General features: G+C 49.7%; 1 protein-coding gene across 3 annotated transcripts; it reads left to right on the plus strand.

Moving 5' to 3' along the window:
* Positions 1–1907: 1907 nt before the first annotated feature.
* Positions 1908–21457, plus strand: Cdan1 (codanin 1). 3 transcript variants are annotated; one of them, XM_090318534.1, is made up of 28 exons: positions 1908–2012; positions 2205–2692; positions 2875–3081; positions 3228–3397; positions 3492–3596; positions 3687–3765; positions 4122–4242; positions 4406–4515; positions 4867–4956; positions 5604–5679; positions 6422–6627; positions 6897–7017; positions 7148–7294; positions 7422–7588; positions 15232–15319; positions 15509–15598; positions 15746–15800; positions 15977–16113; positions 16192–16295; positions 16484–16642; positions 16922–16985; positions 17062–17140; positions 17313–17461; positions 18522–18629; positions 18984–19047; positions 19169–19350; positions 19588–19695; positions 20739–21457. In XM_090318534.1, exons 1-28 carry the CDS (start codon positions 1923–1925, stop codon positions 20862–20864), a joined length of 3690 nt encoding a protein of 1229 aa, XP_090174660.1. In that variant the 5' UTR covers positions 1908–1922; the 3' UTR covers positions 20865–21457. The 3 variants fall into 3 exon arrangements, with proteins under 3 accessions (XP_090174660.1, XP_090174659.1, XP_090174661.1); XM_090318533.1 differs by having other exon boundaries at positions 1923–2012; positions 2878–3081; XM_090318535.1 differs by lacking the exons at positions 18984–19047; positions 19169–19350; positions 19588–19695; positions 20739–21457 and having other exon boundaries at positions 1923–2012; positions 17313–17414; positions 18522–18600.
* Positions 21458–22237: the final 780 nt, after the last annotated feature.

A 22237-nucleotide genomic window follows, 5' to 3' on the forward strand; every position in this document is an offset into this window, starting at 1 on the left:
GATCACAGCTCCCGATCCTCCTCTAAACTCCTCCCTACACAGAACACGCTATTTCACTGGGCATTCCCTGACAAGTTCCCAGCTTTTAGAAAACGATGGGACCTTCCACGTAAGTGTTCTGAGCTGTTACATCAGATTCCACCACAAACCAGAATTGTCTTGTGGAGCAAGACTAATGAGTTGGGTGACTTTAATAATTCCACTCTCCTGTCCCTCTCTTCTCTTCATGAGGTTAGAAAGATGAGAAACTTCCCTTTGAAATACCTCCAGAGGTGTCCCTTTCCCCTCCAGGCAGCTCCTCCGATGGGTTTTTGCTCCGGCAACCAAGGACAGAGAATATTGGCAGAAACATGGAGTGCTATTATATAGGCCATCTGTACATAAAAGTGTAATTATTTAATTTTCCCATTTGTATCATATTAAAGCTTTGTACAGTGTTTTAAGTTCTGTTTTAAAATTATTTTGTATTTTATTTTTATAATCTAGTAATAAAATATTCATTCCGCATGCAAACTCTAGTTCTTATGTGTGTGATGGTTTGGATTTTAAGACTGGGAAAATTTTCTCTAGTTTAATCAGGTTTTAAATATATTCAAGGTTTCTCAACATTAACTAGCAGCAGTACTGCTATAAATTAAATGCAAAACTCTTAAAAAAAAAAAAAGACCTGGACAGAATACAAATTCAGTGTGAACCAGGGCTCAAGGATATGACATCATTTCCATGTAACAATGTTAAAAAAAAACAACACCTTAGGGCCCAGGAGCATAGCCAGGGCCCAGGAGCATAGCCTAGGGGTAGCGGGTGCTCCCCTAACATGCTTGAAGATCTGGACTCCATTCCTCAGTGCCACATTCACAGAAAAAGCTGGTAGTGGCACTGTTGGCGCAGATGGCAGAGCATTAGCCTTGAGCAAAAAGCATCCGAGGACAGTGCCCGGGCCCAGCGTTCAAGCCCCAGGGCTGGCACCCCCTCCCCAATTTTTTGGACAGAATCTCACCTTAACTCACTTAAACTCACTCTCCCTCAGCTTCTGTTCTGGGCTTCCACCAAATTAAGCCAAAAGTTCCTTTTCAATCTATCCTTCTCCACAGCAAATACCAGTAAGGAGGATTCTGCTCCCTCCCCCCTGCCCTGTCCCCGGGTTCAGTTCGACCTTGCTGGCCTGTCCTGTGGCTTGGCCTCAGAGGTGCTGTCCCTGGACTTCTTTACTCAAGGCTGGTGCTCTACCACTAGACCCACAGCAACCACTTGTGGCTTCTTTGTGGTGGTTAATGAGAGATAAGGCGCTCCTGCCATGGCTGGCTTTGAACTGTGATTCTCAGATCTCAGCCAGCTCTGGATTCCCTTCCTCAGTAGCCAAGATGCTTCAGTGGCTTAGAGTCTGCCACGTGAAGGAGGTGGCCTGCAGGAGCACACGGCGAGTGTAGCTGCACATCTCAGGTGCAAGTACTGTCGTTGAAATATTAGGCTGATGTGAAAACTTGAGTGCAGCGTCGTCCGAGGCCCGGGGTGCGGAGCCGGCCCCGAGGAGCCACCGCGACAGGAGAAGTAGGGCGGGACTTGGTGCTTGCTCCGGGGTGGTGTGAGGCAGAAGGTCCTAGCTGGCGTCTCCTCTGAAATCGTTTCACCTTTCTGGTCGGTCTGCTCTCCCGGGCCCTGGGCACGTCATCCCCTCGGCGGCGGCGGCGGCGGCGGGCGGGTTCTCGGCTCTCACCGGGGGCGCCGAGGCGGATCTCTGGACTGAAGTTTGGGACCTGAACCAGGGCCCGCCCGGCCCCGCCCCTCCCAGGCTCGGCCCCGCCCCTCCCAGGCCAGGCCCCGCCCCCAACGGTCACTTTTCGGCTACCGGCCCCGCCCCACCCGAGGCGCACTTGGCGCGCCTGCGCCTGCGCAGTCGTCACTGAGCGCCGGGAACCGGGATGGCGGCCGTTTTGGAGTCGCTTCTGCGAGAGGAGCTGTCGATCCCAGCCGTGGTGCGGTGGGTCGCGCGCGGCGCCCCGAGTTCCGAGGTAACAGTGCCAACGCGTCCCCAGGGGGTGTCTGGAAAAGAGCTTCCCACGGGAGGAACCGCCTCTCCGGTCGCTTCCTCCCCGGCAGCCGGGGCGCCGGCCTGGGGCCGAGCGCGCTCCGAGTGGGAGCCGCCGCCTGGCCGCGCGCCCCGCGGCCCCGGCCGGCGCCCGACCCTCCCGCTTCCCCCGCAGGAGAGCCCCGGGGAGGCGGCCGTGCTGAACTCGCTCGGGCCGCTGCGGAAGGAATTCGTGCCGTTCCTGCTGAACTTCCTGAGGGAGCAGAGCAGCCGCGTCCTCCCCCAGGGCCCCTCGACCCCCGCCAAGACCCCGGGCGCCTCGGCGGCGGGGCCGGGGAGGCCCGGGGGCCCGCCGCGGGGCGGCCGCGGGGCGCGCAGCCAGCTCTTCCCGGCCAGCGAGCCCCCGGGCCCCGCGGCCGAGGCCCCTCCCGCCCGCCGCGGGGGCAGGAGACGGGGCCCCGGGCCGGCCCGTGAGCGCGGAGGCCGCGGCTCCGCGGGCCCGGAGGAGGGAGTCGGCGCCGAGAGCCTGCCCTGGGCCGGGGCCCGAAGGCCTAAGGGCTCTGGTAGCCCCGGCAGCCCCCGGCTCTCGCGCTGTGACCCGCCCAACCTCAGCAACCTGGAGGAGTTCCCTCCGGTGGGCTCCGTGCCTCCCGGCCCTGCAGGGTGAGCAGGCGGTGGGGGGAGGGCCTGGGGGGCGCCTTTGCCAGAGGCCCAGCTGTTGTGGCGGAGGGAATCATGCTTTAAAAGATGCAATTCTGAGAAAAAAAAAAACCTGTGGCTTGCGATTTGAGAGGGAGGGGCGGGAGGCGGGAGGGGGGTGGGAAACAACCTGTGGCTGCTCTCAGCAGGGCGAAGCCTTCTCGCAGGATCAACCCAACTCCGGTGAGCGAAGAGCGATCACTGTCCAAGCCCAAGACCTGCTTTACCTCACCCCCAATCAGCTGTGTCCCCAGTGCCCAGCCCTCAGCCCCGGACACCAGCCCTCCGCGCCTGGGCCTTCTCCCTGGGTGCAGAAGTCTGCAAGAGGAACGGGAGATGCTGAGGAAGGAGCGGTAGGGCCTTCTGTGGGGACATGCAGAGATTTGGGGTTTTTCTCTTGTTATTTTTCCCCTAGGGAACTCTGGGTTTGTCTCGTGGGCTGTGGATGCCTGCTCTTGTAGGAACGAACGAGGTTCATGACATCTCTCTATCCCCATAGTTCTAAGCAGCTGCAGCAGTCACCTACCCCTGCCTGTCCCACCTCAGAGTCAGGGTCGCCTGTCCCCAACCGGACAGGAAACCTCACCGCAGAGCCTGCTGACCCTGCAAGAGTGTCTTCCCGCCAGCGCCTGGAGCTGGTTGCCCTTGTCTATTCCTCATGCATTGCTGGTGAGCCAGGGCAGAGGGAGCTGTGCACAGCAAGGGAGGGGAAGGATGGGTGAGACCTTCAGAACTGAGCCTTGGGGTTCCTTTTTCTACTCAGAGAACCTGGTACCAAACCTATTTTTGGAGCTTTTCTTCGTGCTTCAGCTCCTTACTGCCCGAAGGATGGTGGCTGCCAAGGACAGTGACCTTGAACCCAGTCCAGGTGCTACCCTAGGTCATTGAACAGGCATGGTTTGGAGGGTGGGCTAGATGGTACAGCCAGTCCTTAACTGATAGCTTGTTACCGTCCTAGATTCCTTGGAAAGCCCACTGTTCCTGAGCATCCATGACTGTGTCTTCTTTGCAGTGCAGGTTTTGGAGCATCAGTTTCAGTGAGTTTCTCTGATTCAGGCATTTGGGACTTACTCTCATTGTGTGGCTCTCCTCACCTGAAATGAGGTTTCTGCTCAAAACAGCCACAGGGGGCCCTAGACTTTCCCCAACTGTAACACTGAACATATTGTCAAGGCTACGAATGTAAAAAGACCTGGCAGTTGATGTTGTGTTCATGGCTAATACACCTGAACTGCTGTTTGCTTGATTCCCTGCTCTATACAGTTTCATTGCTCCATCCTTTGCTTTCATCGTGTGGACTCGTGGCTCATGACCTCGCTGTACACACGTGGGCCTTCACACCTGTGTGCTGGGCGGGTCCTAGTTTCGGTCATATGTGCTCTTCTCTCCTCAGGGTTCTTTCCTCCTTGGATAAAGGGACCTTAAAGCTGCTGGCTGAGAATGAGCGGGTGTTGTGCTTTTCACCAGCTCTGCAAGGCCGCCTGCGAGCTGCCTACGAGGGCAGTGTTGCCAAGGTAGTGACCCCAGATTAGATGCCTGCTAACTCAGACCAGGTCTTCCTAGCACTCATAAATTGAGATAACCTACTCATCCATAACTGTCAGGTGGGGTAACTAGATAAGAATAAGGGGTGAAGTCTTGCAAGTTTTAGTTATTAATGCTCCTTCCATATTTTAGGTCTCTCTGGCGATGCCACCCTCTGCTCAAGCTGTCTCCTTTCAGCCAGAAACTGACAATCGTGCTAACTTCTCCAGTGATCGAGCCTTTCATACTTTTAAGAAACAGAGGTGAGGGCCTAGGGAGTTTGGCCTAGTGGTAGAGTGCTTGCCTAGCATGCACAAAGACCCCGGTTCGATTCCTCAGTACCACATGCATAGAAAAACCCAGAAGTGGTGCTGTGGCTCAAGAGGCAGAGTACTAGCTTTGAGGAAAAGCCAAAGGACAGTGCTCAGGCCCTGAGTTCAAGCTCCAGGACTGGCAAAAAAAAAAAAGTCCAGGAGGCATCTCTTGTATTCCTATTAGTAGAGGACTTTGGAGGAAGGGCTATGGCTGTGGCTTTGAAATCAGGGCAAGTATTGTCAGAAACAAGTTGGCGGCTGCTGTGGCTTGAGTTGATCCTGTATTCTTGTGTGTGTTAGGGATGTGTTTTATGAGGTGCTTCGAGAATGGGAAGATCGTCATGAGGAGCCTGGCTGGGATTTTGAGAAGGGCTTGGGCAGCCGGATCAGGTGAGTGCTGAGCCCCTAGTCACTTACCTTCCTGCTTCTGACAGAAAATAGCTTAGTGCTGTTCGGGAGCTAACTGGAGGAAGGCGTCCCCTACTTCTTGCAGCCCAAAGCTGTTTTCTTCTACTGTCCTCAGGCTCTAGTTATTGACAACTCTGCCCGGACTCCTAAGGGATTTATCTCCAGCTCCTTGCACCCAGAAGTGTCTTATGCATGTTCTGTAATGACAAATGCTTGAGTGTAAAGCTTCAATCCAAGTTGCTTGAAATTTGGCCCAAATGACTGGCACAACTCCTCCAACTTCTGTTTTCTCTACCATTAATTAGTTTAGGTGAGTCTGATAACTGCATAGCTAGATGACCAGGCTGTAAACAAGTATCTTCCGGCCACCCAGCTCCCTCCCATGTGCTCCTAGAGCTCCCTGGCAAGTAGTGTGGCCTGCAGACCTGAAAGGGCATTTCTTGTTTGGATCAGTACACCTCTAAGCCTCAAGGGATCTTGATGCTAAGGGAAATCTCTTACCTTCTCCCATGCCCTTCTGCAGGACAACTTTGGCAGACAGCTACTCAAGTCTTTAGTCATTGGTCCCAGGGTCTCTCTTTGATCTTTCTCTCTTCCTTCTTACCTATCTCTTGCCTCTTATTCCCCAGAGCCATGATGGGTCAACTCTCAGCAGCCTGCAGCCACAGCCACTTTGTTCGACTTTTCCAGAAACAACTTCTTCAGGTAATAGGAGATTAATCTCCAGTAACCTGCATTGTAGGCATCCAGGTAAAGGGTGGAGCCCTGTACAGAGTGAAGAGCCAAAGGGTACTGCCTAGAGTTGGAAGAGGACATTTTGAACACTGAAAGTTGAGTTAGCAGAAGGGTGGGGGGAAAGATGGAGTATTCTCTACCCTATACTTAGAGGATAGACATGCTAGGATATATGGCTTTATTCAGGCTCAGGCTCTAGTGGTTCATATCTGTATCCTACCTACTCAAGAGGCTAAGGCCCAAGCATCCAGGCTCAAAGCCAACCCAGGCAGGCATGTTGGTGAGACTCATCTCCAATTAACCACTAAAAATTGTGGAATTGTGGTCCAAGTACTAGAGTACCAGCCTTGAGAGAAAGAGTTAAAGGACAGGGCCCAGGGTCCATACCGGCGCGTGTGTGTGTACACATGCGCGCGCACACACACACACACACAAAATCACACTCTTAGCTCTGTTGGTGGTGAAGTTCTTAACCTTGCAGTTTAAGTTTGTCCGACTTTAGAACAACAACAACAAAAAAATCCCCCTTTCATGAGTGTTGCCCCTAACCCTGCCAGGCTCGGGATGAGAACCCAGGATCTTGTCATTTAAGTAATCACTCCTGTTTGTACTCCACCCACCTCCTGGCTTTGTGTTCTCTTCTTCTCTTTAAACTATTTTCTTGGGTTTGCTTGTTTTTACTTTATTTTTATCCTCCTTCCTGCCATCACAGATGTGTCAGAGCCCTGGTGGTGCTGGGGGCACTGTGTTGGGTGAGGCCCCAGATGTGTTGAATATGCTGGGAGCTGACAAGCTGGGGCGGTTGCGGCAGCTGCAAGAACGACTTGTGGCCCCTCAGAGTAGTGGGGGACCCTGCCCACCCCCAACCTTCCCAGGCTGTCAAGGCTTCTTCAGGGACTTCATCTTGAGTGCCAGCAGGTAAAGATCCCCTGAGGCTTACAGGGCCGTGGCTAGGGCTTTGACTTATGGAAAGGGCAGGTCCTTCTCTCCTTAGCCCGAAGTGTATCCGGGTGGGTCTAGGTGATTGCTGACTCTCAGTTCACACTAACTCCTATTCTTTCACACCACTTAGATAATTTCATTGTTCCTCAGCCTTTTAGGCAACATTGTATATCTTTTTGGAGGGCACTTCTTGATGACTTTTTTCCTGCACACTTTTCTAGTATTGTTTTTTCCCCTACCCCCAGCTTCCAGTTCAATCAGCATCTCATGGATAGTCTAAGCTTGACAATCCGAGAGCTCAATGGCCTTGCCCTGCCTCAGCATGAGTCTGGAGATGAAGATGGGGAGTCGGATGTAGACTGGCAGGTTAGAAAACAGAACAAGGGAAATAATGGGGTCCGGCCTCAGGGAAGGGTTTGTTCAGGGAAAACTTGACAGATGTGGAATTTAGAAACCTTATGCTTAAGACCTTTTTACTTCTCTTGATTCCCTGCAGGGTGAAAGGAGACAATTTGCCATGGTGCTTCTTAGCCTGAGACTTTTGGCTAAATTTCTGGGCTTTGTGGCTTTTCTGCCGTATCGGGGGCCCGAACCACCTCCAACCCGTGAGCTTCAAGATTCCATTCTGGCCCTCAGGAGCCAGGTGAATGAGTGGGCAGAACTGGGAGGACCAGCCAGCCACAGAGGCTATTCAGGATGTCTGGTAGATTAGATGGCATCACCCAGCCCCTCTCAGGAGCCATCCACTGACTGAGTCCCAATTCTCTCAGGTCCCTCCAGTTCTGGACGTGCGAGCTCTGCTGCAACAGGGGCTGCAGGCTCGACGGGCAGTGCTTACCGTGCCATGGCTGGTAGAGTTCCTTTCCTTTGCGGACCACATCGTCCCCTTGTTGGACTATTATCGGAGCATTTTTACTCTCCTGCTGCACCTGCATCGGTGAGTTGAGAAGAAAAGGGCTAATGAAGTTTGCTTAGGCCTGTTCTTTACAAAGAGAGCCTAACAGACTACTTCCTACATGGTTCTACAGCCACGGAAAGGACAGGATTTGTCACAGAAAGACGGACCTGTGGCAGTTGTTTGCCATTTCCTTTGGCCCCTTTTCTATGCTCCACCTCAGACAGACCACATGTAGAAAGCCCTCCTGTAGCCAAGGACGGCCATTATCTACCTCTCTGTAGTTGTACACAGTAGTTGTAGTTCAGTAAGTGAATTTGGGTATGGTGCATCTAGATCAGTATGGCCACTCCCATCATTCTCCCTGGTCTTTCCCAGCCCCGTGCTTGCCACAAGTGACTGTTTGCCCACCCTTGCTTTCCCCATGTCTTCTCTCTCCTGACAAAACATGTTTCAGCTTTCTGGTATTTTGCTAAGCTGTTCATTATTTGTTCAGAGGAATTTTACCTTTGGAATCCTCTCCTGAGTATATTATGCTTTAATTTGTGTATATATATGCATTTGACCCTGTATATGTTTTCATATATTTATACTTTAGATGTAACTTCCATGTATGAGAACATACAGACCATCTGTGACTCTGATAGTGAATTTCTTTGCTTAACATAATTTTTTCTAGGTTTGTCCATGTGCCTGCAAATGACATTTTTTTCTAGACAGTAAAATTCCTCTGTGGTGTGTGTGTGTGTGTGTGTGTGTGTGTCTGTGTCTGTGTCTGTGTCTGTGTCTGTGTCTGTGTCTGTGTGTCTCCCCCCACTCCCTCCATCACATTTTCTTGATCCATTCCTCCAAGGAATGGAACCCAGGGCTTTGTGCATGCTAGGCAAGCACTCTAACACTTGATCACACTTCCTCAGTACCACATACACAGAAAAAGCCAGAAGTGGTGCTGTGACTCAAGTGGTAGAGCACTAACCTTGAGAAAGCCCAAGGACAGTGCCCAGGCCCTGAGCTCAAGCCCCAGGACTGGCAAAAGAAAAACAACAACAACAAAAAAGATTGTACTAGTTTACATTCCAAGTCAGAGTAATAGAGTTCTTTTTTCTCCTTCCCATCCCCCATAGCCCTGCAAGCATTTGTCATTGTTCATATGTTTGATGATGGCCATTCTGACTGGGGGAAACTAAATCTCTTCTTCTTCTTTTGTTCTCCCCCTCCTCCTCCTCCTCTTCTTTTTGTACTGGATATTGATGTGGGACCTGGGTACTGTCTCTGAGCTTTTTTAAGCTCAAGACTAGTACAGTATTACTTGAAACACAGATCCCCTCTGGCTTTTATGGTATTTACTTTGCTACTTAGTTGGAGCTAACAGTCTCATGAACTTTCCTCCTGGGCTGGCTTCTAACCACAGTTCTCAGTGGCTTCAGTGTTTTGATTTCTATTTCCTTTATGTCCAGAGATGTTGAACATTTCTTCCTGTGTTTATTGACCAATTTTACTCTTTCTTAGAAATCTATTTAGTTCCTTTGCCCGTTTGTTTGTTTATTTTTGTCAGTCATGGGGCTTGAACTCTGAACCTGGGCATTGTCCCTGAGCTCTTCAGCTCAAGGCTACCACCCTACCCCTTGAGCCACAATCCCACTTCCCATTTTTTAGTGATTAATTGGAGATGAGTCTCCTGGTCTCTGGTGCCTTAGTGCCTGGGCTGGCTTTAAACCCCAATCCTCAGATCTCAGCCTCCTGAGTGGCTAGGATTACAGGCGTGAACGACTGCGCCCAGCTCCATTTTTATTTGTTTATATTTTATTGTCAGGGTGATGTACAAAGGAGTTCCGTTGCTTTCATCAGGTAATTTATTAATTGGGTTTATTGACTGTTTGGAATGTTTACTTTCTTGAGCTGGTAGTATAATCTATTTATTAGAGCCCTGTGAGATGTATAGCTGGCAGATCTGTCATTCTGTAAGCTATCTTTTAGCTTAGTGACCATGTCCTTTACTGTGAAGAAACTTTTCACCTTGATCCAGTCCATTTGTCTATTTTCTCCCCAATTGGCAGAGCCTCTGTAACTACTTAAGAAAGTTCTTGCCTATGCCAGTTAGTTCTAATCTATCTCCTGCTTCCTGTGGTAGTTTCAGGGTTCCAGGTCTTACATTGAGGTCTTGGGTCCATGTTGAGTTGATAGTAGTGCAGGGGGTCAGGCGGGGATCCAGTCAGTCTTCCAACACGTTTATTGAAGAGGTGCTATTCTCTTTTTTCCAAAAGACATTTTTTGCTCCCTTTGCAAGTATTAGATGACTTGAGGTATACAGATTTATTTCTAGGTCTAGTATATTCCATCAGTCTTTAGGCCTGTTTTATTTCAGTACCAACCTGGGTTTGTTACGATAGCTCTGTAGTAAAATTAAAGTCTGGAGTTGCAATAGCTCCAGCATTGCTTTTTTTAGTTTTGGTCCTGGGTCCCTAAGCTTTCTGCTCAAGGCACTCTACCCCTTGAAGCCGCACTTTAAAGTCTTCCAGCTTTCTTTGGTGGTTAACTAGAGATAAAAGTCTCACACATTTTCTTGCCTGGGCTGGCTTTGAACTTTGATCCTCATATTTTTGTCTTCTTGAGTAGCTAGGATTATAGGTGTAAGCCACTGGTATCACACTACAACACTTTTTTTTTTTTTTTTTTTTTTTTTTGCTAGTCCTGGAGCTTGAACTCAGGGTCTGAGCAATGTCCTTCAGCTTTCTCAAGGCTTAGTACTCTACCACTTGAGCCATATTACCACTTCAGGCTTTTCTGTGGTACCAAGGAATTGAACCCAGGGCTTTGTGCATGCCAGGCCAAACTCCTAGCCCCACCCCCCCTCCTTTTTTTTTTTTGAGGGGGGGGTTGTTCATGGGACTTGGAGTCTGGGCCTGGGTGTTGTCCCTGAGCTCCTTAACTCAAGGCTACCTACCACCCTACCCCTTGAGCCACAGTGCCATTTCCACTGCCACTTCCATTTTCTAGTGGTTAGTTGGAGATAGGAGTCTCAGAACTGGAATTCTTAGATCTCGCCTTGGGGTACCTAGGAGTACCGAGGATTACAGGGGGAGTACCTAGGATAACAGGGCGAGCCACTCGCACCCCGCCCCCACCCTTTTTTTTTTTTTTTTTTTAACCTAGATGTGCTTGAGCTATTTTAGGTAGTTTGTGTTTTTGGAATTTTTTTTTTTTCTTTTTGCTGATCCTGGAGCTCAAAATCTAGGCCCTAGGCTCTGCTACTTGAGCACAGTGCCATTTCTGGCTGTTTCTGAGTAGTGTATTGGAGATAAGAGTTTTACTGCCTTTCCTACCCAAGCTGGCTTCAAACTGAGATCTTCAAATCTCAGCCTTCTAAGTAGCTAGGATTCCAGGCATGAGCCACCAATGCCTGGCTGAGTTTTTGGATTATTTTCTCTAGTTTTGTAATAGGTATTGCATTGACTTTGTAGATTGCTTTTTATTTTTTGTGGGTAATGGGGCTTGTGGGTAATGGGGCTTGAACTCTGGGCCTGAGCACTGTCTCTGAGCTCTTCAGCTCGAGGCTACCGCCCTACCCCTGGGCTTGGGCATTATCCCTGAGCTCTTCAGCTCGAGGCTATTGCTCTACCCTTGAGCCAAGCCCCACTTCCCGGTCCTTTTGTGTCCCGGCTGGCTTTAACCTTGATCCTCAGATCTCAGCCTCCTGAGTTGCTAGGGTGGCAGGGTGAGCCACCAAGGTGGTAGATTGCTTTTGAAACTATTACATTCTGCTGATCCATGAACAGGGGAGGTCTTTCCATTTTTTGGTGGCTTCAGTTTCTTTGTTCAGTTTTATAGTCATTGCTGTAGAAGTCCTTCATTTCCATGTTTAGATTTACTGCTGTTTTTCTTTAAGGCAAAGAACATGGATTTCTCTCTGTTCTGTTAGCATACAGAAAATGTACTGATTTTTGTGGGTTGATTTTACTCTGGCATAGGTATTTATCAGCTCTAGGAGCTTAGGGGAGATAGACTCTAGAGTCCTTTACATATAAGATTATGTCTTCTGCAAATAGGAATAGTTTGACCTCTCTGTTCCCTATTTGGACCCATAGTAAAGTCTTTTTTTCTTGAAAAGGTGTGGCAAATGTGGACATCCTTGTCACTCCTTATTTTAGAGGAAATGCCTCTAGTTTTCCACCATTTTGTGTGATATTGGCTGTCCTATGAAGCCTCTTTTTTTTTTTTTACTTCTCAGTCTTGCTCTTATTTTTTTTCAGCTTCCTTCTTTAATTTTTCTAAGATCTCTTGTGGAGTTGTGGAGGCCAGCATCTTCACCACCTTTTCACGAGATTTACCCCCTTCTCCAGAAGGACCTCGCTCTTCCTGGGGTCCAGGGCCCTGGAGAGGTACCGCCAGAGCCGTGGCGACACTCGCGGCCTCGCTGGTCAGAGCGGATCCGCCCCGCGTTCTGCCTGGAGCCGGGTCTGGCGTGGACGGGGTGGGCGGGCGCGGGGCCCGGTGGCGGCCCAGCGGGCGGGGCTCGGACCTCCACCCTTGCTCGCCGCGCCAGCTAATCTTAGGCATCTCGGCGCCGGGACGCCGCACGGAGCCCCGCGAGCAGCCGCTTCCCCGCCTGAAGGGCCTCTGCTTTTTTTTTTTTTTTGCCGGTCCTGGGCTTGAGCTCAGGGCCTGAGCACTGTCCTTGGACTTTCTCAAGGCTAGAGCTCTACCACTTGAGCCTCAGCACCACTTCCGGCTTTTTTCTATGATGTGGTACCAAGGAATCAAACCCTGGTCTTCATGTATGTTAGGCAAGCGCTCTACCACTAGGCCAAACTCCCGGCCCCCCTCCGCCTTTTTGTTGTTTTTTTTGGTACAGCCAGCCTTTATTATATTGAAGTATGTTCCTTCTGGTGCCTAGCTTCTACAGAGCTTTTGTCATAAATAGATGTTGGATTTTTATTAGAGGTTTTTGTTTTGGTGCCAGTCTTAGAATTTGATTGAACTCAGGGCCTGAACACTGACCGTGAGTGAACTTTTGTGCTCAGTGCTAGCACTCTACCAGTTTGAGCTACAGCTCTATTTCTAGATTTTTCATAGTTAAATGGAGAGAAGTATTTGGTGGGTTGGGTGCCAGAGGCTCACACCTGTACTCCTACCTATTCAGGAGGCTGACATCTGAGGATCATGGTTCAAAGCCAGCCTAGTATAAAGTAAGACACTATCTCCATTTAACCACCAGAAAACCAGAAGTGGTGCTGTGGCTCAAGTGGTAAAGCACTAGCCTTGAACTCAGAGACAGTGCCCAGGTGCAGAGTACAAGCCCCACAACTGACCAAAATAATAGTAATAATTCGATGGACTTTCCTGCCTAGGCTGGTCTGAACTGTTGTCCTCAGATCTCAGCCTCTTGGGTAGTTAGGGTTACACACACGTGAGCCACAATGCTCGGCTGTTGAAGGTTTTTTTCCTGTATCTATTGAGATGAACATGCAACTCTTGTCCTTAGCTTTGTTAATGTTAATATGCTGTATTATGTTTATTGATTTACATATGTTGAATGAGCCTTGCATCTATGGGATGAAACTAAATCCTATTGCATGATACTTTTTTTTTTTTTGATAAGTTGTTGAATTTGGTTAACAATTTTTTTTTAAAACAATTGAACTCAGGGCCTGAGCACTGTTCTTGGGCTTTTTCCTCAGGGCTAGCACTCTCTTCCACTTGAGCCACAGCATCACTTCCAGCTTTTCTATGTATGTGGCACTGAGGAATTGAACCCGGGTCTTGGTGCATGCCAGGCAAGCACTCTACCACTAGGCCAAACTACCGACCCCACATCAGTGCTTGGGCTTAACCTCAGGGCCTAGGCACTATCCCAGTATCCCTGAGCTTCTTTTGCTCAAGGCTACTGTTCTACCATTTGAGCCAAAACACCACTTCCAGATTTTCTGTTTATGTGGGACTAAGGAATCACACCAAGGGCTTGGTGCGTGCTAGGCAGGCACTCTTATCTCTAAGCCACATTCCCAACCAAGCTTGAAACAACCGCTATCACTTGAGACGCAGCTCTTCTCCTTGCTTTTTGGTGGTTAACTGGGGATATGAGTCTCTCAAACATTCGTGCCCCGGCTGACTTGGAACTGCAGTCTTCAGATCTCAGCTTCCTGTGTAGCTAGAATTACATGTGTGAGCCACCGGTGCCTCCTGCAGGATTTTTCTGATTTACTCTTTTTTAGTGTGATCCAACTGATTTTCAACATGTTCTGTCAGCATGTGTTTGAATATTTTCTGTACCATCTTTTGCCTCTGTTCAGAAAAGTAGTGAAAAGTTGTATTGGGCTAGGGTACCATGAAGGTGAGCTTGGGAGAAGTGAATGAGTGAATGCATGTGCATGTGTACACACACACACACACACACACACACACACACGTGGATTAGTATGAGGCAGGAGCCACTAATTGTCAAGTAGGAGGAAGAAGTGAAAAAAAGAGAGGCCAATTAGTAGGAAAGGCAAGCTGGGTGTCAGGGGCTCAGCCTGCAATCATAGCTACTCAAGAGGCTAAGATCTGAGTTTCATTGTTCAAAGCCAGTCAGGGCAGAAAAGTCCTTGAGACCCTTATCTTCCACCCCACCAGTAAACCAGAAGTGGTCTTGTGGCTCAAAGTGGTAGAGCACTAGCCTTGACCAAAAAGAGCTCAACAACAGTGCCCAGGCCCTGAGTTCAAGTCCCGGGACCACCACACACACACACATGCACACGCACGTACGTGTGTATTTTTTTTTTTTTAAAGAGTGTTGAAGTCATGCTTCTTACTTTATAGTTATAGACATCTCATCAGCTTGTGGTAGTGTTGGGCTTTAGTTCCCATAGAGGACCCTGACGTGGGGGGAAGGGCCTCAGAAATGACGACGCGGGCAGGTGCTTGCTTCCTCTATTGTTGGCCCAGAGGGAGTTCAAGGCTACAATGCTGCCAGATGATAGCCTCAGCCTTTATTAAATGGTTCCTTATGTCAGAGTTCTTTGAGTGCTTTCCCACGTGTGCCTGAGGTTTGGGACCCATAGCCAAGACCCTAAGTCTACTCTGTGGGCAGATTAGGGCTTTTGCAGCCTGAACTCATTGGGGTGCATCCTCTGCCTGCTATCTGCAGACCCTGTCAAGCTTTGAACTCTGGCAGGCCACGGTGGCTACCTCTGGTCTCTGGGCTCCGGGGGGGGGGGGGGGGAAGAACTCTTAAGATGGTAATTTTCCACCTTTTCCTAGGGCACAGGGAACCACGGAGGTCTCATCCCAGTCTTCTCCAGCCTCTCCTTCTCTGAGCAAGCAGTAGAGTTCTCAGGCTTTGTTTTTCCTGCTGAGCTAGCCGAAGGCTTTGCATCACACTGTTTCTCAGTGCTTTCTTGGATCTGTGTTCCTTGTGTTTTAACATCTTCTCTTCTTCCCTTCATGAATCTGATGCTGGGTTATGGGACCGTGAATTGTTTCAATTCCCCATCTTTGAGAGGTTTTGTGTTTTGTTTGTACCAATAGTGGGACTTGAACTCACTGTCTCAACTTCTTCTTGGCTTATCCTGCTCGATGGCGCTTCCACTCCAGCCACACCTCCACTTCTGGACTTAAGTCTACTCTTGAGAGCCACCTAGCAACTTTCCATCATCTCATTCCATTAGTACCCGTTCCAATCATACGGTGCATCGTCTGTCTTCCAGGTGCCTGATCTTGTCACAAGAGGGGGAAGGGGAGATATGCTTCCTGAACAAGCTGCTCCTGCTCGCTGTCTTGGGCTGGCTTTTCCAGGTGGGCAGAGAGATGGTCCAGATGGGGATAGGGTGGCTACTGGGGCAGAGGGGAGAACACCGATGCCCAAGCAAGGTAGGGACCAAAAGAGGATTTAGAGTGGGATGGGCCCTGAGAGCTGTGGCTGGGAGGATGGAAGTTGCCGGGAGTCTCCTGGCTTGATGACGCTCCTGTTCTCTTCCCTGCCAGATTCCAACAGTCCCTGAGGACTTGTTCTTTCTGGAAGAGGGTCATGTGGATGCCTTTGAGGTAGACCCAGTGGCTTCAGAGCATGGTCTGGTAAGTGTTGGGGTTCAGCCAGAGCCACGATAACCCTGGGAATCAAGGGAGCTTCACAGAAAATAGCCCAGTCCTTACAAATGTCTTCTGGGCAATCTGGGGAGAAGCCTGTGTGCTGCCCTCTGATGCCCATCTGTTCTTCCCCAGGACAGTGTACCTGTGGTGGACCAGCAGCTGCTCTACACCTGCTGCCCCTACATTGGTGAGCACACAAGTGGACCCTCGGTCCTGACTCTCCAGGCTGCTGTCTCCTCACCCCCCCCCCCCAATCCATGTGCCCTACTTTCTTTATCCACAAGTACTTGATGCCTAGTAGGATGCTTGCAGGGAGGAAGAGAAGGGTTTTCTGGAATAAACACTGAGGTTTCCTTCACACAGGAGAGCTCCGGAAACTGCTTGCTTCCTGGGTTTCAGGCAGCAGTGGACGTAGTGGTGGCTTTGTGCGGAAAATCACTCCTACCACTACCACCATGGGCTTGGGAGCCCAGCTTCCCCAGACCAGCCAGGGGCTTCAGGTAAGGCAGGGGAGGGGAAGGCTGCCTAGGAGCGAAACAGAAGGATGCCCTAATGATGTTGCCCTCACTCCGCCACAGGCACAGCTCGCCCAGGCCTTTTTCCACAACCAGCCACCCTCCCTGCGCAGGACCGTGGAGTTTGTGGCGGAGAGAATTGGGTCAAACTGTGTCAAACACATCAAGTAAGACTTCATCTCAGTCTCTCCATTACACCCCTTTTAACTGAATTCCCACTTCTTAAAACTGAGCGGTGGGGGAAAGCTGAAATTGCTCACCTCCTTTTCAGGGGAGTTCTGACCAAATGTTTTTGGACTTGCAACCCCTTTCCTGGTTAGCCCTTCCAAACGTCCCAACCCTGTCCCTGCTGTAGGGCCACGATGGTTGCAGATCTGGTTCGCCAGGCCGAGTCACTGCTCCAAGAGCAACTGGTGACGCTTGGACACGAAGGGGGAGATCCGGCCCAGCTGTTGGAGATCTTGTGTTCCCAGCTGTGTCCCCATGGAGCCCAAGCCTTGATCCAGGGGCGGGAGTAAGAACGACCAGTGTGTTTGGACCTTCTCTCTCTCCTTGTCCTCTTTCTTTGCTGCCCCCTCTCTTTCACACAAATGCCCGATTCCCTTTGCTCTTACCCCTTCCTTTTAGGCTAGGTCTTCGGTCACCAAGTCCAAATGTTGAATTGGGGGAGTTCCTGTGTTGGGGGTGAGGGGTCCCTGTCCTTCTGTACTTGAAGTGGGGCAGGAAGGTGCACAGCACTTCCTCTGTAGGCAGAACCTCCAAACCAGCTGCACTCAGGAAACGCCCTTTTCAGGTTCTGTCAAAAGAAGAGTCCAGGAGCTGTGCGGGCACTGCTTCCAGAGGAGACCCCAGCAGCGGTATGTAGGGAGACCTGGAACTAGTCACTGCACACCCTTCGCTCACCCCTGACTAGCCAGTTGTTCTGTGTTACAGGTTCTGAGCAGTGCAGAGAACATAGCCATCGGGCTTGCAACAGAGAAAGCCTGCACTTGGTTGTCGGCTAACATCACAGGTGAGGCCAAAGAAAGGGAATAGCTAATACTTAAAGATAGGACCGGCAATTTGATAGGGAGAAATAAGGTTTAGCCTTCTGGAAATAATGAAGGGTGTGGATGTCATGACAAACCCTCTGTGTGCGTCTGTCCGAGGGCCTTTCCATGACCTCATTTCTCTCTCCCTGGCAGCACTGATTAGGAGGGAGCTGAAAGCAGCTGTAAGTCGCATGCTTCGAGCCCAGGGTCCTGAGCCAGCTGCCCGCGTGGAACGGAGGGGCTGCTCTCGCGCCTGTGAGCACCACGCTCCCCTCCCCTCCCACCTCATCTCCGAGATCAAAGTACACAGCTACCCTGTACTCCCCTTGGCTTCCCTACTCCCTGCTTTCTTTCCTTCCTCACATCAGCGCCAGGAGTTGTAGCAGCTTTCCATGTTGTGATGTCTGCCTAGTTTCTGTTGTTCACTACTAAATAGGAAGATAGAGCAGAACTGAATAGGTGTTCCTAATGTTTTGTTCAAGAATTTGCCAGAAGGGCATGAAGGTATGAAGGTAGATTTTGAGTACATTATCCTTTTTTTTTTTTTTTCTGCCAGTCCCGGGGCTCTGAACTCAGGGCCTAAGCACTGTTCTTGGCCACAGCACCATTTCTGGCTTTTTCTATATATGTGGTACTGAGAAATCGAACCTGGTCTTCGTGCATGCTTGGCCAACCTCCCAGCCCCCATTAGTCATTATTCTTAGCTCTGAAGTGGAATAAGGTGTCTAAGGAACAGTCACCCCAGCATGTGGTCATTTTTGTAACATTCTTCCATGGGAGAAGGATAAGGAAGGCTTACTGCGTCACTAAGAATAAGCTAACTCCCAAAGTCAGACAAAGATTAGCAAATATCATGGCCAAACTGAATCTTACCATTTTTGGGCAAGTTTCATTGATGATGGCCACAAAGCTGAGTAATTAAAACAAAAACCTTATGGCCTACAAGACCTGCATGCCGTGTTTATGGTCTGGCCCCAGTGTAAGCAGCGACCACCACTGGAAGGGAAGACAGTATGTGGCCACTAGACACTGGCTCTCAGAGTAGAGAGGTGAGCATGTTCAGGCTGGATTTGATAGAAAAGTTTAAGTGCTTTAAAGATGTCCTCTGGGAGTTAGGTAGCTTTGTCCCAAGGTGAGTGCCACCTTGAGATGTCTGGAAGCACAGTGTCCTCAAGCTCTCCAGTGTCATATTTCCTTCTGTGTTATTCTGCCTGAGCCTTAACACTGGGGACACAGCCCAGCTGCCTCACCCTGAAGGCCTTATATGCCTCCTTTTCCTTCTGCCTCTCTCCACTGGCGGGTCCCATCCCAAGCCAACTGCTCTGGTAGCCAAGCCGTGAGGTCTCACCCTGCTCTCTGCAGGACGTGCTCTCTCTGGCCGTGGGGCCCCGAGACCCTGAGGAAGGTGTTTCCCCAGAACATCTGGAGCAGCTCCTTGACCAGCTGGGCCAGTCTCTGCGATGCCGCCAGGTGAGGTTTGGCTTTGGCGTGTATCCTTGTCTTTTTGTATCGTCTTAGGACTTGAATTCAGGGCCTGGACCACTGTCGCTGAGCACTTTTGCTCAAGACTAGTGCTCTTCACAATTGAGCCACAGCCCCACTTCCAGTTTTCTGGTGCTTAATTGGAGATGAGTCTCAAGAACTTTTCTGTCAATGATGCTGGCTTTGAACTGCGATCCTCAGATCTCAGGCTCCTAAGTGGCTAGGATTACAGGTCTGAGCCTCCCATGCCCTAGCTCCTTGTCTCTTGCTTCATAAGCAGAGGCCGTGGGCCAGTCCTGAGAGCAGTAAGGATAGTGCTCATGCCTTCCTTCTCTCCCCCAGTTCCTGTGTCCACCTGCTGAGCAACATCTGGCGAAGTGCTCTGTGGATTTAGCGTCTCTCTTGGGTATGGCTTCTTCCTATTAAACCCCAGCCTTTAAATTACAAACAGGGGTGGGTATGATTACGATGAGGACACACAGCCCTCTTCTGCCTCTGTTTAAAAGTGATTCCCTTTCTTCCCATAGTTGCAGACCAGATCCCCATTCTTGGGCCTCCAGCACAGCACAGGCTAGAGCGAGGGCAGGCTCGGAGGCTTCTGCGCATGCTGCTCTCCCTGTGGAAAGATGACTTCCAGGGGCCAGTTCCGTTACAGCTGCTGCTGAGCCCACGAAATGTTGGGCTTCTGGCAGATACTCGGCCAAGGGAGGTGAGTACAGACATGGAGGGCATGAAGCCTTAGCCCTCTGCACACTTTCTAATGTTCACCACCACTCCCGTCCCAAATATTATGTCTCCTTTATTCTTTGTCTGTTTTGTGCTAAAATAAGCTCCTTTTCCTTGTTTAAAGCCTCCCCTCTGGACCTCTGTTCTTTGCAGTCAGTCTGCAGCTGTTAGGGTAACTGTGACACGTTCACAACACTGACCTCTGTGCTGTGTTTTGCAGTGGGACCTCCTGCTGTTTTTGCTCCGGGAGCTGGTAGAGACAGGTCTCATGGGACGGATGGAGATAGAGGCCTGCCTAGGCAGTCTCCATGAGGCCCAATGGCCAGTGGTAACTAGTTCTCCTTATTCCTTTATCATAATGTGCAGTGAGAGCAGGTCCCGTTGTCCTAAATAGGGAACGTGATGTGGATATCCAAGAATCCAAAGTGAAGCTGGGGGCCAGGAATTTGGCCTAGTGGTAAGAGTGCTTGCCTAGCATGCACAGACACCTGGGTTCAATTCCTCGGTACCACACACCTAGAAAAAGCCAGAAGTGGTATTGTGGCTGAAATGCTAAGAGTGCTAGCCCTGAGTTCAAGACCCAGGACTGGAAGAAAAAAAAAAGTGTGCATCAATGACTCACACCTGTAATTCTATCTACTCAGGAAGCTGAGATTTCAGGATCGCAGTTCAAAGCCAACCTGAGCAGGAAAGTTTTTGTAAGATTCTTATATTAGAAAAGCCAGAAGTAGAACTGTGACACAAAATGGTAGAGTACTAGCCTTAAGCAAAAAAGCTCAGGGACAGTGCCCAGGCATAGCACCCCCCCCCCAAAAAAAATACATACATGCATACATACATGTATGTATGTACGTGAATATGTACACAACATGTGTGTGTGTGTGTAGATAGCCCAACCTGATTTCAAACTTAGGATCCTCCTGAGTGCGGTCGGCTTCCATAAGCAGGCCTGGCGGCTAAGTGGACTTTCGTTGGGTTTCTTGAGGACCACCCTGCAATCAGGGAGTGACTGCTGTACTTGTCCTCAATCTGAGTGCCTACACAGGGGAAGGCGAGCACTGTGGTGTAGTGGATGGGTACTTTTAAACTCAAAACCTGGCTTTCAGGCTCCACTGTGAAAGGTATTTATGATTCTACTTACTTGGAACCATAAATACCTTGCACTGAACTACATGAATAATATCAAGATAAAATAGATGGTTTAACCTCAGCTTCCAATTGGAGTTCCCTAGATGCTCATAACACAGGTTTCATGCCTATTTCAACAAAGGGGGAATCTGTGAGGAGAAAAAAATGTCAATTGTCTTCTCACTGATGAGCCAGGACTTTTGAAAAGATGGACGATCCAAATCCCATGTCTGTCTTTCCCAGGATTTCTCTGAAGAAGTGGCCACACTGTTCCACTTATTTCTATCTGAGCCCCATCTGCCAGAACCCCAGCTGAGAGCTTGTGAACTGGTGCAACCAAACCGGGGGACAGTGCTGGCCCAGAGCTAGGACTCACAAGTGGCCCTGCCTGGGCAACTCACAAGAGCCCTGCCTGCCTGAGCCACAGGAGGCTGAGGTGGAAGCAGCCAGATCTGCAGTGGGACTTCCTGCTCTGGTCACAAGGAAAGGCCTGGCTGCTGAACATCATCCCACAGCTGCAGGCTCACCACCCAGTCCTAGAGGAAGGAGCGCGCCCTGATCCAGGGTGATGGTGGCAAAGCCTAGAGACTCGGGACCTGGAGCAGAAGAGCTCACGTCCAAGCACTTGGTTCCTAAATGAAATGAAGAGTGTCGTCGGCTCCGGACAGGATTCAAGCCTCACCTGTTACGCTGACGTCTCAAAACCGTGCTTCTGGGAAATCATGTCAGGGCAGAGGACTTGTGCTTGGCTTGTACGGCTAACACATGGGAGTCCACATTTCTTCCCATCGGGTGCCTCACTGTCACCTCATGTGCACACAACAGGTGTGGTAGGATCAAACGGAAACAGTGGACTTCATCTCTGTGCAGATAGTAACGCTTCAGACCGTCTCCATCCAGAGACCAAGCACAGGGCAGAACAGTAAGTTTTTTAAGAAAATAAATTTGTTTTCTTTAACAAAGGTTTGATAGGTCTTAGCTGTTTTCTCCCTTTGGAAGGCGGGCTCTGAGTTGGGAGTTGTAATAGTGGTTTCTTCTGCTTGCTCCGTGCACAGTCATTCCTGGCCTAGAAGCAGTAGGTACTATGTATTTTGCCATGTGCACTAATAGTTGCCGTGCGAAATGCTTTTCCGCTTCAAGATAGTGTGCTAAATCGTGGCGGGCAGCTTCTGTGATGCTATTTTGTTGGGGTTGAAGAGGATATGTTTGGCTTCAGAAAACCAAAAGCATTATTTTGACAATGTGTGTTCAGTTCATTTCTTAATTGCTTTCGGTTTGAGTAAGATTCAAGCTCTACTAGTGAAAGGATACTAGTAGACACACTTATGTCAAAGTATCTGCATGCAGGGCCGGGAGTTTGGCCTAGTGGTTAAAGTGCTTGCCTAGCATGCATGAAGACCCGGGTTCGATTCCTCGATACCACATACATAGAAAAAAGCCAGAAGTGGTGCTGAGGCTCAAGTGGTAGAGCTCTAGCCTTGAGAAAGTCCAAGGACAGTGCTCAGGCCCTGAGCTCAAGCCCAGGACTGGCAAAAAAAAAAAAGTATCTGCATGCAATTTTTCTTAAAGGAAATGTTGCAGCTGTCAAAAACTATTCTAAAGTATAGACAGGAATTGACAGATGGTTTGACCTTTTGGTCAAGTAGTAAGATACATAAAAAAAGCTGGGAATACATAGTGTTAACATTTAAAAGCAAATTATAAAATCTCCAATAATCTATAAATAACTTAATCTGAGAAAA

The sequence above is a fragment of the Megascapheus bottae genome, chromosome 25 (genome assembly GCF_031878675.1).
Source record: "Megascapheus bottae isolate mThoBot1 chromosome 25, mThoBot2.hap1, whole genome shotgun sequence".
Lineage (NCBI taxonomy): Eukaryota > Metazoa > Chordata > Mammalia > Rodentia > Geomyidae > Megascapheus > Megascapheus bottae.